The sequence below is a fragment of the Clarias gariepinus genome, chromosome 15, assembly GCF_024256425.1.
Source record: "Clarias gariepinus isolate MV-2021 ecotype Netherlands chromosome 15, CGAR_prim_01v2, whole genome shotgun sequence".
NCBI classification, from domain to species: domain Eukaryota; kingdom Metazoa; phylum Chordata; class Actinopteri; order Siluriformes; family Clariidae; genus Clarias; species Clarias gariepinus.
In genome coordinates, this window is record NC_071114.1 from 13,220,741 (window position 1) to 13,235,786 (window position 15,046).

A 15,046-nucleotide genomic window follows, 5' to 3' on the forward strand; every position below is an offset into this window, starting at 1 on the left:
GTAGTTTTGCACCTTGACGTTTTGAACCATTACTTTATTTGCACTTTAGCTAATCATGTTATAATGTTTTTTTTAACCTCATGAATTTCTTGCCGAATTTCTTTACAGCATACTGTGTGTTTATATCAATCATATAATAATTAAAAATACACACAGCACCATGATGAAATAGGATTTTACTCTGAAAAAAATTAACAATTCACTCAAACAAAACAGACACATCAGCATCACCCATTTCCTCCACTGATCTGATTTTATTTGTAAGGCACCAGCAGCATTTCCTTACTGCAGAAATATCCATTTTATATAAAGTAAAAGTTACTTTGTGTGTGTTTGTTATTATTTCATCCTCAGGCTATTGTAGAACACTGTTATTTTTGCACTTTAGATTGTACTATAATCAGAAAATAAGAGGTAAACATTTTTATAAAGCACAAAATGCAACATGTTATGGAAATAAAGGCAAAATGATGAAGCAAAGGGCAATCACTGATTCGGAAAGGAAATGTGGGAGGAGCTTATAGGGGGGTCAAAAACACTCAAGATCAGAAATACAAACAGGTCTTTAGACACATAAAGCTCTAGTTCCATGTACAACAGGGCATGTCTGCTTTCCCTGACCACCTGTGAGACATACACCAAGCCAGAAGAGGAAATCTCAACAACTGTCTGACTACACATCCACTCAGGGGCGTGGCATTTTACAAAAGAAAAAACAAAACAAGAAATAAAGTACATGAGTAAGCAAGTCGGTACACACAATATCAGCTAGATTCCATTAATTGTACATTTTATGTTTTGCTTCATTTTGTCACTGCAGTTATATCCTCTTGAGACCATTGTGCTTTTTCATTCCTCTTTATTACTGACTAGCTTTTTTATGAGCAAGGAGAAATTCATTTGTAAAAAGAAACCGATGTCCTTGTACAACACACAAGGTCTCATGAGGATATAAACGGCAAAATGGCACCGTGTCCAAAACCAAATCACCAAAACCATTTCAATACGCTTGAACAGTTAGTCTAAAGAATAAAACAACGTTAATGGGTTGAGAACAGAAATTATTTCGAGGTGTTGTTGGCAGACGCAGATAAAACTTTAGCCATTTGTACAGATATTTAGAGTGAGTCCAAAGCACACTCATGCTCACAACAAATATTTCTACTGGCAGAACTAATAGACATAAAATTAAAAGCAAACTTGCACGAGATCTACCGAAGATGTCTGCATCATAAAAAAAGTATACATTTGTACTGCCACTGCAACAAACATATACGAGCAGTTCACGAACAGTTGTGCACTGTAAGCGAAATGAAGATTTATTTTCAGTCCTCAATTAAAAGTTTTTTTTTGTGTGGTAGAATCTAATACCAAAAAAATCCAATGGAGGTTATCAGTCGAATAAATTGAATTAATACATAAATATTGTTTTGTTTGATTAAAAGGCAGCTCACTTAGAGCTGATTGAATAAGTGTGCATTTCATTTAGATGCATTGTTAATCTCATTCTGCAAAAAAGGGACTTTTGTGTAAAGGTTAGGGGGGGGGGGGGGAGTCTGAGCTCGTCACAGTAACAGAACATGCTAAAAGCTTACTGCCCCCTATTGATGGAAAGAAGAAATTTCATCCTGGACAAAAGGCACAACAGAAAGCAGTGAGTATCAGATCTAGAAATGAAAAAAATTAAAGCCTCACTCAGGATCTCCAGAGAACTTATAAAAAAAAAATGGTAGTCGGTTTTCTTAAAGAAAACACAATGTGCTCTGTTTTATTTCGGGGGATACGAGGATCCTCGGGCCTCGTACATCATGTGCTTTAGCACCTTTCTTTCTTTCGCTCTCTTTTTTCTTTTCTTTTAATTATTTACAGTTTGCATGCATCTAACAGGGGAAATCTGCTGAGAGAAAGTGCTTCTCGTTTCTCATATACGATTTTTCCACCACATTATTTCTTCACCTATTTCTAGGAAAAACAACACAATCGAACACAATTTTTTTTAATTACCAAATTGACTAATAGATAATACCATAAAAAAGAGATTTATGATGAATAAAGTATAATAAAGATTTTTTTAAACAGTTTGCCCCGTCACTTGGTGAGAGGGTTAGCTGTTCTGATTAATGATGCTAAACGCTCTGTCTAAGAGAGTCAGAAAAAACAAAGCCACTTTCAGAATCCACACACATTAAACAGGAATATATAGTATATAGAAAAACAGGGGCCAGACACTCTGTAGGTCATTTTCAGTTCAGCGAATGTCATCAGTAATCTACAATCTCTCTGGGGTGCACCGCAGTGACCTCTGATTAACAACCTTAACAATTTAAAGGAATATTTTAAGCAAATAGATGTACAAAACTTAAAAAATTTCATTCGATCTCTTTTACCCCCCAAAATATGCACTGTAAATATAATAGATAACCAAATATTTTACCCGCAAAATCATAGAAAGAAATTTCAGTAAAAGTAGTAGTGGTTATTAGTCAATAATGCCGAAAACTCATTCCATAAATGTTAAACAAAACGCTTCAACAAATTACTAATTATACATTAGTTTTCAAATTAGGTTTAGATTACATGAAGTGTCCACCACGGTAAGTCCCTGTGCAGATTGTTACCATAGAAACGATAACTTGCTTGAGAGCCAGCACTACTGGTAAGATAATGTGTGTCTTCTTATAACATTTAAAAACTAAAATCTAGCATGAACTCATTCACAGACACACAGTAGACCAAAGTGTAGTGATAACTAGACTGTAAATATGGACTATCCTTCCATAAAAAAAATTTAAAGTTAATTTAAAGGGGACCACAAAGCTTTGCAATGTTGTTTGGAGAGAATATATGAACGTGCATGTTTATGCACAAGGTTTTGGATGCGAGACTTCCACTATGAATTTATCTTTTAGTTTTATTAACAGGCTAGCGAACTGTCACTGTCAATCCCATGGGAACCAAATGATGGACTAAACATGTTTTTGGGTAAAATATTCCTTTAAAAGGTCAATAAGTCACTTTATCATAACTCGCTGCTAGTATTTTTAACTGCTATTTATAGAGTTAAACTACACCCAATCGAAAATGCTGCCTAAAATATAGCATGCCTTGAACATTTCACGTACTACTGCTGACCTTCATCACGTTCCTTTCCTTATTCTCTTCATTCTGTCAGCGTTAAATGTGCTCCTTCAAAGGTAAAAGATAAAAGAAATCTCTTCAGGAGAAAGCAAAAGTAGAGGGAGATAAAACTGTGCTCAAAGAAACACTGGTGGTGCCTCAGTGGAGCTGGATGGCCATGCTGAGACGAAGCAGAATATGGAATATGTATTACATAGAGATATATACATATACACTCTGAGAGAAATGCCAGAAAAATAACTAAATATAAAATAAAAATATATAAAAGAAAATTTGAACTGCTGAATATAAAGCTAGTGGAATGATCAAGAACAGATCATCAAGATCACGATAGCAATTTACAGCTATGAGGACAAAGAAAGAGAAACGATGCGTTTGTGCTGTAAGCGAGCACTGGAGGATGAGGTCACAGCGGAGGAGAGGCGTCTAGTCGGACTTGTCGGCGTCCTCGTCGCGGTGGCTGTCCGAGGCGTCTCTGGCGCTCTTGTCCTCCTTGGCGAGCTGGGCCTGTGATGCCAGGATGCTGGAGAGGGAGAACAGGGCAGAGCTGGAAGTGACGATGGGCAGGCCGCTCGGCTGACTCAGGCCCAGGGGGAGAGGGGTCACGGGCAGGGCTAGTCCCTGCAGCTGGGAGAGCTGGTGTGCTTGAAGTTGCTGCTGCTTGGGGGGAAAAAAACAAAAAAGACTAATAAGTCAGACTTATGGCAGGGAATAATGCAAGATTTTGTATAATTTGCCTCTTGGCCGAAAGACTCGACAGTCTCATATCTGTTTAGTGAACAAACTCTTTCTCTAATTGTAGCCCTTGATCATTATCACACTGCAAACTACCTTCAGGTCATTTCATTAAAAAACAACAACACCAAACAAACAAACAAACAAACAAATAAATAATGGTTTGTCACACTGTTTGTCAACTTTGTCACATTTACACCCAAATTAAAATGCTGCAGAAAACAGACTTTTAACAGGTCACAGTAAGGAGTTCTTGTTTCTTCTTATGTCTCATGCTTACATTTCCTGCCTGACTGAAAAAAAACAAAAACTGAGGCTACATTCACATTACGAGCTTCTTAATACAATTCGCATTTGTTTGCTCAGTTCAGATGTATAACATCCATAACTGGAAATGAGCCACATATCTGTCAATGCTGAGGATGCACCCATTCTGAATTGCCCATCACGTACATTTTTATTTTGAACAGTTGGTGTTGGGAAATTCCTTCCAATTAAGCTTAAATCGATTCAAATAAAACTAAAATTTTTCAATCCGTTCACTAAATGTAGTCTGTACTGTCGCTGTTCTTCACTGTTGTTTTGCTGTGAGACAGATGCCGATTATAAGTGCATGCATGTTACGGAAAAGCCTCAAGAATTCCAATCTGACCATTTTCATTAACAATCACATAGCCACATATCAGATATGTATCACTGTCCCTAAAAATCAACAGAAGCCACACCTCCATCACTGTGCCTGAAAATTAAAATAAGCCACACCTCTATCACTGTGCCTGAAAGCCACAGAAAACACGCCTCCTTCCTAGAAACAGAATGCATGCTTCTTTAATAGAAACTGTCAGGCACTGATGCCACGTCTACTTAATTTAGACTTAATAAAGAAACCACGCCTCTTCAATTGGGCCTGACAGGCACTGAAACAACAACACCTTAATTTGGGTTGACGGACATAGATGTAATGTCACTTCACCAGAACTCAAAAACATAAACCTTTACTAGGTCAAAGGAAATGTAAAAGTACGGTAGTAAGAAAGCAAAAAGTACAATACTGTTACCAATACAGTAGATCTGTATCGATTCACTTTTACTTTGACTCAAAAGTCAAAATATGTCCATGTGAAGTAGCATCCAGATGAATAATATCACTGTAAAGCAACTTGAAAAAAAATAAAGTTTCTGTACCTCTCCTGCCAATCAGCAAAACTTAAGTCATTCCATCTAACAGAACCAACATAACCTCATGAAAATGTTTATAAATTTCCACATCTCTTTGTGTTACCTACTATTACATACTAAAACATACTATTACATCTTTAGTACTGTTGTGTTGGCTAGCATACTAACGAAATAGTGTCTTAATCAGTGGCGTATAACAAAAATTTAATCTGTACCAGTTTAAAAAATATAATTTGTGTTGACTCAGCATCAGTTACTACAAAGGAGATGAACAGACACAGGCCCTCCCCCTTCCTTCATCCTTACCCGGATAATGGAGTTCATCTCTGGTGGTGTGACCTGCTTGGCTCTCTCTATAGCTCCCAGGACCTGCTGCTGGTGCTGTAACACAGTAAGACACCACAGAACTCATATCACTGACTGCACATGTCCTGCATAGAGTCTGTGTCCAACCATCCATCCATCCATCCATCCCACATACTCAATTTAGTTAAATTCAGTTTTATTTGTATAGCACTTTTAACAGTGGTCATTGTCACAAAGCAGTCAAAAAAATCTAAATTTACTTACACAGTCCAAAGACATGCAGATTAGGTTAACTGGCGTGTGTGCACGCTCTGCAATGGATTGGCACCCTGTCCACAGTGTACACCACTTGTAATGATTATTCATTCCTCCATCCATTTACCCATTCATAGCACCACACATATGAATTTATCCTATCTATTCATGGACACACATCCATTTATCTAGCTCCCACAATATCCATTCACCCTGTCACACATTCATTGACACCAATACACCTTTCTATCCATCCAACCTCACATGCACGTTAATCCGTCCCACCACACAAAACCATATCTACATATAAATTCACATGCATCCACCCACACATATTTAACCATCCATCTCATTACACATCCACCCCCCACCACAATATCCATACAATCATCCTATTTCAGGTATCCATTCATCGTACACCACTCTTCATCAATCTATCCATTTTAATGCACCCATCTATATCCACTTTTACATTCAGATGCATCCACCCACATATATTTAACCATCTGTCTCCATCTATTACTTCCACACATATATCTATCTATCTATCTATCTATCTATCTATCTATCTATCTATCTATCCATCCATCCATCTATCTATCTATCTATCCATCCATCCATCCATCCATCCAAATCACACCAATCTAGATATCCATCTCACTTTGCCCATCCATCCATCCATCCATCCATCCATCCATACACATACATCTATCTGTCCATTTATCCATCTAACCACACACATCAATCTAGACATCCATCCACACATCAGTCTCACATTAACTATCCACCCATCCATCCATATATATATAATGCATCAACATCAACACAGCACTCAATATTTATAGAGTGGGAAGAGAAAAAAAAAATCTATGTATTCTTTGCTGTGTGTTTCCCAGGGATTTAGGTATGTACAATGTAGAAAAATAAAATGAAGCGTGCTAACAGATGATGGTGTGTCTGGCTAAATGGGCCGTGGATGTGTATCCATCATTCATTTAGTACCTCTTGAGACAGGTAAGGCAGGACTTGAGCGCAGATTGCATTTAATCTCTTCACAATCTCTGCCTGCAAGAGGAAAACACACACACACACACACACACACACATTTCAATCAAGTTTGATGTGGAATAAAGTTAGTTAGTTTGTACTAAGACAACTGCAAAACGAAAACATTTAAAAAGAGATCTTTGTTTGGTCAGTCAAATGCTTACTGTAGATATTTGTACTGATAATACAGTACATCAGATAAGTTTTAGCTCATATTCAAAGTTTCATCATCGGCACGGAAAAAGTGGCCTTAGGCCACATCCGCTTTGATGTACATCCAAAGAATATACAGACATCCTGTGAGCACAAGGGCGAAGCGGTTGCTGTGCATTCCAGGAGAATCTACAGTACAACTGCTAGTGTAAGTGGCAAAGGGATAGGGTGTGGGGGGAAAAGCAAAGAAACACCAATAACCCTGTTTCAGTATAGTCCTGGCACAATGCCCTGTCACACTGACACGCTACACAGCATGAAAGAGGAACAGCAGGAGGGAGAGAGAGAGAGAGAGAGAGAGAGAGAGAGAGAGAGAGAGAGAGAGAGATATGGGAAAGAGCCAGAGAGGGTGATAAAGGAATTGGCTGACTACAAAACACAGGGTTCTTCTTAGCATTCATTTCTGGACTCCTCTTCATCTTTCTCTTTACTCCCTGCTACAGCCATTTCTCTCTCTCTCTCTCTTTCTCTCCCTCACCCACAGCTGCCTGCGTGCCTTCCCTCCCATATTTTTCCCTGTCCCCCAACGAGCCTGATGAATTGTGCTGGAGGCGGGTGCGGTGTGGGACTGGATTTCTGACAGCATGTTCAGGAAGGATGAAGAGGCTGTCACTGTAAAGCATCGTAAATCTCGGTCCGCCGTCCCACAAGGGCACAGTCACTGATAAAACAGCACGAGCAGCAGTGGACATCGACTTCTAGACTGAAACTAACATGCATTCACAGGAGAAAATTTTTCACGGCTTCTCATCTCTATGAAAACAAAAGCTAAAAATAGTGCAGTCCAGCAATAATAATAATAATAATAAGAGTTGTAATTTTGAGGTTCTATCCCACTATAATGGTTTTGGCCGAACTGATAACTTGTTTGTCCAATAAACTCATATTTACTGGGATTTGGAGGAAATCAAATAATGGATGCATTTAGAAACTGAACTACTAGAAAACCACAAATGAATTTGTCACTATTTTTAAAACTAAACACACTGTGGAGACTTGAGACACCATCATTTTTTGTTTTGCTTGCATTACTCTAAAGTTCATTGTGCAGAAAAAAAAATCTAACTGGATCAGCAGTTAGATGAATGAATAGTTAGACTCCATGATTGTGCAGTTGTACAGGTGTTCCTAATAAAGGGGCTGGAGACGGCACACATTAAACATGTTACTATTTCTAAAAGACAACTTGTAGGTGGTGGGATCACTTACTTGCTTGTGCATTTCAATATTCAGTCCGTAGGACATCTCGTAGTACTGTAAAGAGATAAGAAGAATTCAAGAGAAAAAAATTTGAATATGTACTGTATATGTGTTTTTCACATGAACAGTCCTTTACTATAGTATAATCCTTTTGTATACTGTATACACACACAAACATGCATGCACACACCATTCTGTAGCTCTCTGACTGGGGAAGGGCATGGAACTCGATAGGCTATTACAGGGAGGAGGGGAGAGCCGGATGATGGCGTGAGAGCAATACTGCACAGATTAGATCAGATTAAACTGCTGGGTGGTTCAATTAGAGGAGCAATATCAGAGAGCAACATGGAGCTTGGGCCAGCAAAAATGAGATTAGAGAGCAGAGACAGAGAGAGTGAGAGAGAGAGAGAGAGAGAGAGAGAGAGAGAGAGAGAGAGAAAGAGAGGGGGGGGCGGAGTGCAGAAAAGAAAGGGAAGAAAAGAGAGTGGGGAGAGAAAGGGAAAAAACTAAATAAAAAGCAAAAGAGAGAAATCAGAGGAAGGGAAGCAAAGAGATAAAGGGATGGCAGAAAGGAAATGTAAGAGAGAAAGAGATAAGATGAAAGCAGGAGGCTAGGGAATAGGTCGGTGGGTGGAGGGCTGGAATTGTGTATATAGGAGAAGGCATAAGCAGTCAGGGATAAGCAACACCGCTGCCTCAGATCCTCTCCCAGTTTTTCAAATTCAGTTCTCACTTTTCGTTCCTACACCAGATCCAGTGTAACTTTATAAACCTGCCCCAGTCCTGACATTTACCCCAAATTCACTCTTGTATATGTTGCCCAAAACCAAGCTGGATAAAAGCCCAGCAGCACGTCCTCTATATGCAAGTCCTCCATACTGTATATCTGCTCAGGAAACACTCCGGATACCTGCACCAGAATCACTCTGTGTACCTGCCCCAGAGCCACAGCCACTTTTATGTTCCCCAGAAGGATGCTGCAAGACCCTGTACTTTACCACCAGGGACACATACCACATCACTCACACTAATACACGATAAAACTCACATTATTATTAAGACATTGGCTTATTTGTATATTATTATGAATATGCATAAAGCACATCATATTCCATAGCATCATCTCATTTGCAACAGAAGCACTGAATGAGCCAACACTAGCGCTAGTAAACGCCAAGACAACCAGGACATATCACACATTTGAACACCATATGAGGGAATCACGTTATAATAGCAAATTTCTGCATAATTTATACCTTCTTCATCCATTTTCTTATGCTTGTTTCTATGTTGAATAAGTAACAAAGTCCACCACAACATACAACTTATGAAAATAATCAGTAGAACAGAAGCTATCCATTACTAGCTCACTCCTTCATCTGTGTGAAAAAAAACATCAGGCAATCTGGTAAATAATCAAGTTATCATCAGGTAATCTTTCTGTTATTTGTTTTTTTGGCTTTCTAAAATTACTCCCTAAAAGGTCCCAGAAGCACTCTCCCTGACCCTTCCACACCCCTCACAGATCCAGCTCTCCTCTTTACTCCAGGCCTGCTTTTTTTAAACAGCCTGTACCAGGAGCACTTACCATGATATAATGACGCTGCATCTCTGACTTCTCACTGGCCAGTTTGTCACATTCTAGCTTCAAACTGTGAAGAATAAGAGTTTGATTAGTTACAGAATGCTCAGAGCGTTTTCTCTTTCAAGCTGAAAAGAAAAAAAAAAATCCAGTTGGAATCAAAAAACAAGGTAGGATAAGAAAAAATAAACCTAAAGAAAAAGAAAAAAAAGATGAAAATCAAATCATCTCAGCAGAAAACAATCAACCAACAACAGATCACTAGTATGAGGGTGAGTCAAAAATTAGCAGCACTCCGGTTATATTAAAAGTTCTGGTCTTATTTATCGCTTTCCGTTCAAGGCTACAGTCTCCCCAGTTACTCCTGTGTGGGTGTATACGGGTCACACCCTTTCATTTGTAACTGCGGTGCTTGTGATTTGCACGAAGGAAGAGCAGCAGCGATTAATTTTTGTTGTCTGATGGACCTGGTGCCATTATTTATCGAAGACTTCGTGCACAGTATGGGGAAAGTATTTTGTCATGAAGAAGTGTGTAAGACATGATGGAGAAATTCAAGGAAGGTCGCACATGCGTTAGCAATCAAGAAGGACCCGGACGCTTGTTCACGGCCGATGTCCGCACACTTCTTCCCACACAGTCAACACCCTGCAAAAACTTTTTTGAGGTGTTAAGGGGTCCTCTCTATAGCCTTGATCTTGCCCCATCGGCGTTTCACCTGTTTGGTTCCCTTGAAAGCAGCCCTATGAGGATGAAGATTCACTACTGTTGAAGAAGTAAAATCAGAGGTGCATTCATGGCTCACAGCTCAGCCTAAAACATTTTTTAATGAGGGAATATGAAAGCTTGTTGACAGAAGGACAAAGTCTATTGCAAAGCAAGGGGATTATGTCAAGAAACAATGTATTTGTAAATAGAAAAAAAAAAAAAAAAACTTAAAATAGATTCTACAGGCCAACCTCAGTGGTGAAGAGGTAACAAGATCGCCCCATGATCCGGAGATCCTAAGGTTAAATCAGTCGGGAGCCTAAAGGGAGCTGATTGGCCGAGCTCTCTCAGAGGGGAGGAATCAGAGGCACACTACCACTCTTATAGAGGCACACTACCACTCTTACAGAGGCACACTACCACTCTTACGGCTTAATCGTGTCTGTGAGCTCACGCATGTGGAAGGAGTGAATAGTGCTCTCCCCTGAGTGTGTTAAGCCGCTCCCAATGGTAATCAGTTTGAAAAGATGCAATGGAGGAAACACGTGATAGTCTTAGTCCTCCCTGGTTGGTAGTTGTAGCCTTGATGGGGAGTGCCCTAATGACGGGTGACAATTGGCTATGACTAAATTAGGGAAAAAACTGGGGAAAATTCATTAAATTAATAAAATAAATAAATAAATGAATAAATTAATTCTACAGCCTTGAACAAAAGACAGTAGAACAAAAATGTATAAGAGAACCTATTATAAGAGAAAAAAAGTCATTCCATTCTCTAGCCATATATATATTTATATGGTATATAATAAATCGAAGCAATTACTTGAGAAGCACACCAAAACAGTGCACATTTTTTTCCCCTAGCCATGAAATGAAAGGTGGCCCTGCATCCTACTCCTTCCTCACAGATTGGTTTAAAAAAAAAAAAAAAAAAAAAGGCCACCAAAAACAAAATAGCACCCCAACATACATTGGAGGTTGTCATAGCGACCATCCTCAATGCTGCCAGGGTACCTGTGATTGGCTACGGCAGCCCCTGATTGGCTGTGGCCTGTAGATGCTTTCAGGGGTGCTGTTGGGGGTAAAGAATAAAAAAAAAAAAAAAAGGAGGAAAAAAAACAGGAAAATCCTACACTGATGTAGTTTTATTGCCGTTTCTTTCCGCCTCCAAATCGCTTCTGCTGTCATCCTTATTTTGATTAATGTATTCCCTGATCTATTTATGCACGTGCAATGGGGGGGAGCGACGGCCTGTCTGGGCTCTGGAGACAGCCCGCAGTACATTTCCTTTAAAAGGCTGTAAACATCACACACGTGAGAGGGGGAGGGGGGGGAGAAAGAAAAAGAGAGAGAGAGAACGATAGAGAGAAAGAGGGGGAAGGGAGAAAGAGATGGAGAGAGAGAGAGAACGATAGAGAGGCCTTGCATATGGGATCTTGGCTAAAGTTAATGGCAGGAGCGTGAAGGACTGAACAGACACAGGAAGTGTGGGCCCCTGTTCTTCTAAACCGCTCACGTGTAAAAGGGGGTTAAACGCCAACAGTCATGTTGTCATGGGAATAAAGTGAAGGAAGAAAAGCTGCCTTTACAAACAAGACAGTGAAAGACGCAGGTCATGCTTTTCATGTTGCTCTGAGTTTTGGGTCTTCTGAGTTAAAGCAACAGACAAGAGCCAGTTTGTAAGCTGACATACAGTCATGTTCAAAAGTCATGCCCCCTCTTTTATTTCCATGTTTTTAGTGTAAAAATATAATTAAAATCATCTTATCATAACTTAATATTAGGCAAATGCAACCTCGGACCAACACCACCACACAACCTTTTCCACTGTGCAGTTATTTATTTAACAAAAATGAAGTCAAAAAACACAGCAACACCATGATTCAATAGCTTGTAGATCCACCTTTAGCAAAAATAACTTGAATTGTTTTCTATATGACTTCATCAGTCTCTTACTGAGACTGTCGTGGAACTGTGGAGAAATCCAGTAAAAACTAAACCCCTAACTCTTTGTGCTAAAATGTTCATCCTGAACATCCCGGTATATCAAAGTTCAGAATGTCACAGTAATGTGCATGGCATTAAAAAAAAGTGGAATATAGTAAAAGAAACTGACACAGAAATGGTTAGAAGAGAGATTAATATAGAGGTTTGAGTCACCTGTGATATTGTGCTTGGAGGAACTGGAACTCATCTTTAATACGGTCGCAGGAGTCTGACGTCGTGAACTTCAGCTGCTGTGATGAAGCCTGTAATCAAAGCATTTACATTCAGTCAGTTTGACGCCTTCATCCCTACTGCTTTGGCATGCCCACGCACACACACGCGCACACACACACACACACACACGCACAGACACCAGTGTTTCCCACAAATCTGAAAGCTGTGGTGGTAGCCAGCTGAACTTGACTGGCATCACCTGCCAGCACAAAGGTGGCCAGCCTACTACATACAACAAACAACAAATACATATTTGTACCTTTAACAAAATCTTTTTAATTATTTGATATTTCTATTGATCTTCCCGTTAAAAAAAAAAAAATTTGTGTGGGTCTCTTACTGATATAATTAACATCCATGCACGTGTGTACTGTTAACTATAACACTGTGACCATGTGTGTGTATGTAAAACATATTTTATTTTGTGTGTGCATATCCATGTGTGTACAGCGCGCGTGAAAGGCAAAAGCAAGTCTTACTAGGGAGGTTAAAAATCCATTTTCTCTCTCTGCTGAAGGCTCAGCCTGCTCTTTGTGCCTGTGTGCAAGCATGTCATTGGACACACAAACAGAAACACTTCTCTGTCCGGATTTATTTTTACTTTATTTTTTTTAGATAAAGTGCAGGTTAATTTGTTTTATTTTTACAAGTCCACTTCTAGAACGAATTATGCTCGTAATCCAAGATTTCACTGTATGTGTGTGTGTGTATGTATATATATATATATATATATATATATATATATACATACATATACACACACATACACACACACACACACACATACATATATATATAAATCTCACACACACACATACAATTACACACACACAATCACACGCACACACAATCACACGCACACACAATCACACATGCACATACAAATCACATACACAATCACACGCGCACACACAATCTGACGCGAACACACAATCACGCACGATCATGCGTGCGCACACTCACACAATCATAATCACACACATACAAACAAATCGCACACACACACACACACACACACACACAATATCACACACACACACACACACACACACAATATCACACACACACACACAATATCACACACACACACACAATATCACACACACACACACAATATCACACACACACACACACAATATCACACACACACACACACAATATCACACATTCTTGTAATTATTACATTCGGGGGACAGTAGTCCCACCCATGTATTGTGGGGACACCACTTTCCCGAGGTCCTAAAGAGGTGAAAAAAATCAGGCAGATATAATTTAAGTCCGGGAACACAAATATCACCTCAAATCTTTAATTTGAATCACAAAGTTTCTGTGCTTGGTTTTTTAACACCTTATAGGGACATGACGAGAACTTGTCACTTATGGGGACCTAATTTGCATACACAGAAATTTAACCGGTATTTATGTTGTTGTGGGGACATCACTGAAGTAGCCTCATTTGCATACACACAATTAACGGGTATTTATATTGTTGTGGGGACATCACTGAAGTAGCCTCATTTGCATACACACAATTAACGGGTATTTATATTGTTGTGGGGACATCACTGAAGTAGCCTCATTTGCATACACACAATTAACGGGTATTTATATTGTTGTGGGGACATCACTGAAGTAGCCTCATTTGCATACACACAATTAACTGGTATTTATGTTGTAGTGGGGACGTCACTAAAGTAGCCGCATCAGTACTTAGTCATGATAAGTCTGGGACTTATGTCAGTTAGATACAAAAACAGTGTTTATTTCACATTATGACAAGTTTAGTCACATATATTGAGCTGTAATTACTGTAAAATTAACAAAGTATTTGCCCAACAAATAAGTGCAACACTACCACAGTCTTTATCAGCCACGACTGAACCTTGACTGTGAGAAATATTTTGCTCTTAAACACAATTAACATAACTAAATGTATACTGTATGACAACAATGTTGAGCATTCTGAACACTGAGCATAAAATAAAAACATCTATAAGCCTGACTAGCTTTCATTATTTTAAATTATAAAGTATAAGTAGTATGTAAACATCTCACACCTTACATATTACAAGAAAATAAATGATTATAGATTCTGGCTTTTTACCGAGTATACCGCCCTTCCCTTCCTAAAAGAGCACAGGCCCATTCTGCTCTCTGGGAGCTTTTGGACAGGGGCGGCTTCATGTAAACACCGGGATTCGATTTTGCGATCTCCCAAAATAATTTTTTTTAAGGCTACAAACTGAAAATTAGATATGCTCTAGATATGCTCTATAACAATGACTTAGTGAACATTTTCTTTGTAAACATATACTGAAAGTTTAGTGCACCCTGCTGTTTCTGTCAATATTCTTATTATTCATTCTTTCTTGTTAATCTCTCTTTTATAGGCCACAATCCGGTTATAAACATAAAATTTTACACTCTGCCAGTCTCTTTCTTTAAGAGCTAATGGCTCTG

The 15,046-nt window shown here is 39.0% G+C and overlaps 1 protein-coding gene across 2 annotated transcripts in view; it reads right to left on the bottom strand.

Moving 5' to 3' along the window:
• Window positions 1–234: 234 nt before the first annotated feature.
• Window positions 235–15,046, bottom strand: part of tle5 (TLE family member 5, transcriptional modulator) — a 47,456-nt gene continuing 32,644 nt past the window's right edge. Inside the window, exons 2-7 of one of the 2 annotated variants that reach the window (XM_053513363.1) lie at window positions 12,527–12,615; window positions 9,665–9,728; window positions 8,083–8,127; window positions 6,616–6,678; window positions 5,359–5,433; window positions 235–3,795 (exon numbers count right to left, since the gene is read on the bottom strand). In XM_053513363.1, coding sequence (XP_053369338.1) covers window positions 3,565–3,795; window positions 5,359–5,433; window positions 6,616–6,678; window positions 8,083–8,127; window positions 9,665–9,728; window positions 12,527–12,615 — 567 coding nt within the window. In that variant the 3' untranslated portion in view covers window positions 235–3,564. Of the gene's footprint in view, window positions 3,799–5,358; window positions 5,434–6,615; window positions 6,679–8,082; window positions 8,128–9,664; window positions 9,729–12,526; window positions 12,616–15,046 lie in introns of both variants that reach the window. The other variant, XM_053513362.1, reaches the window with a different exon arrangement.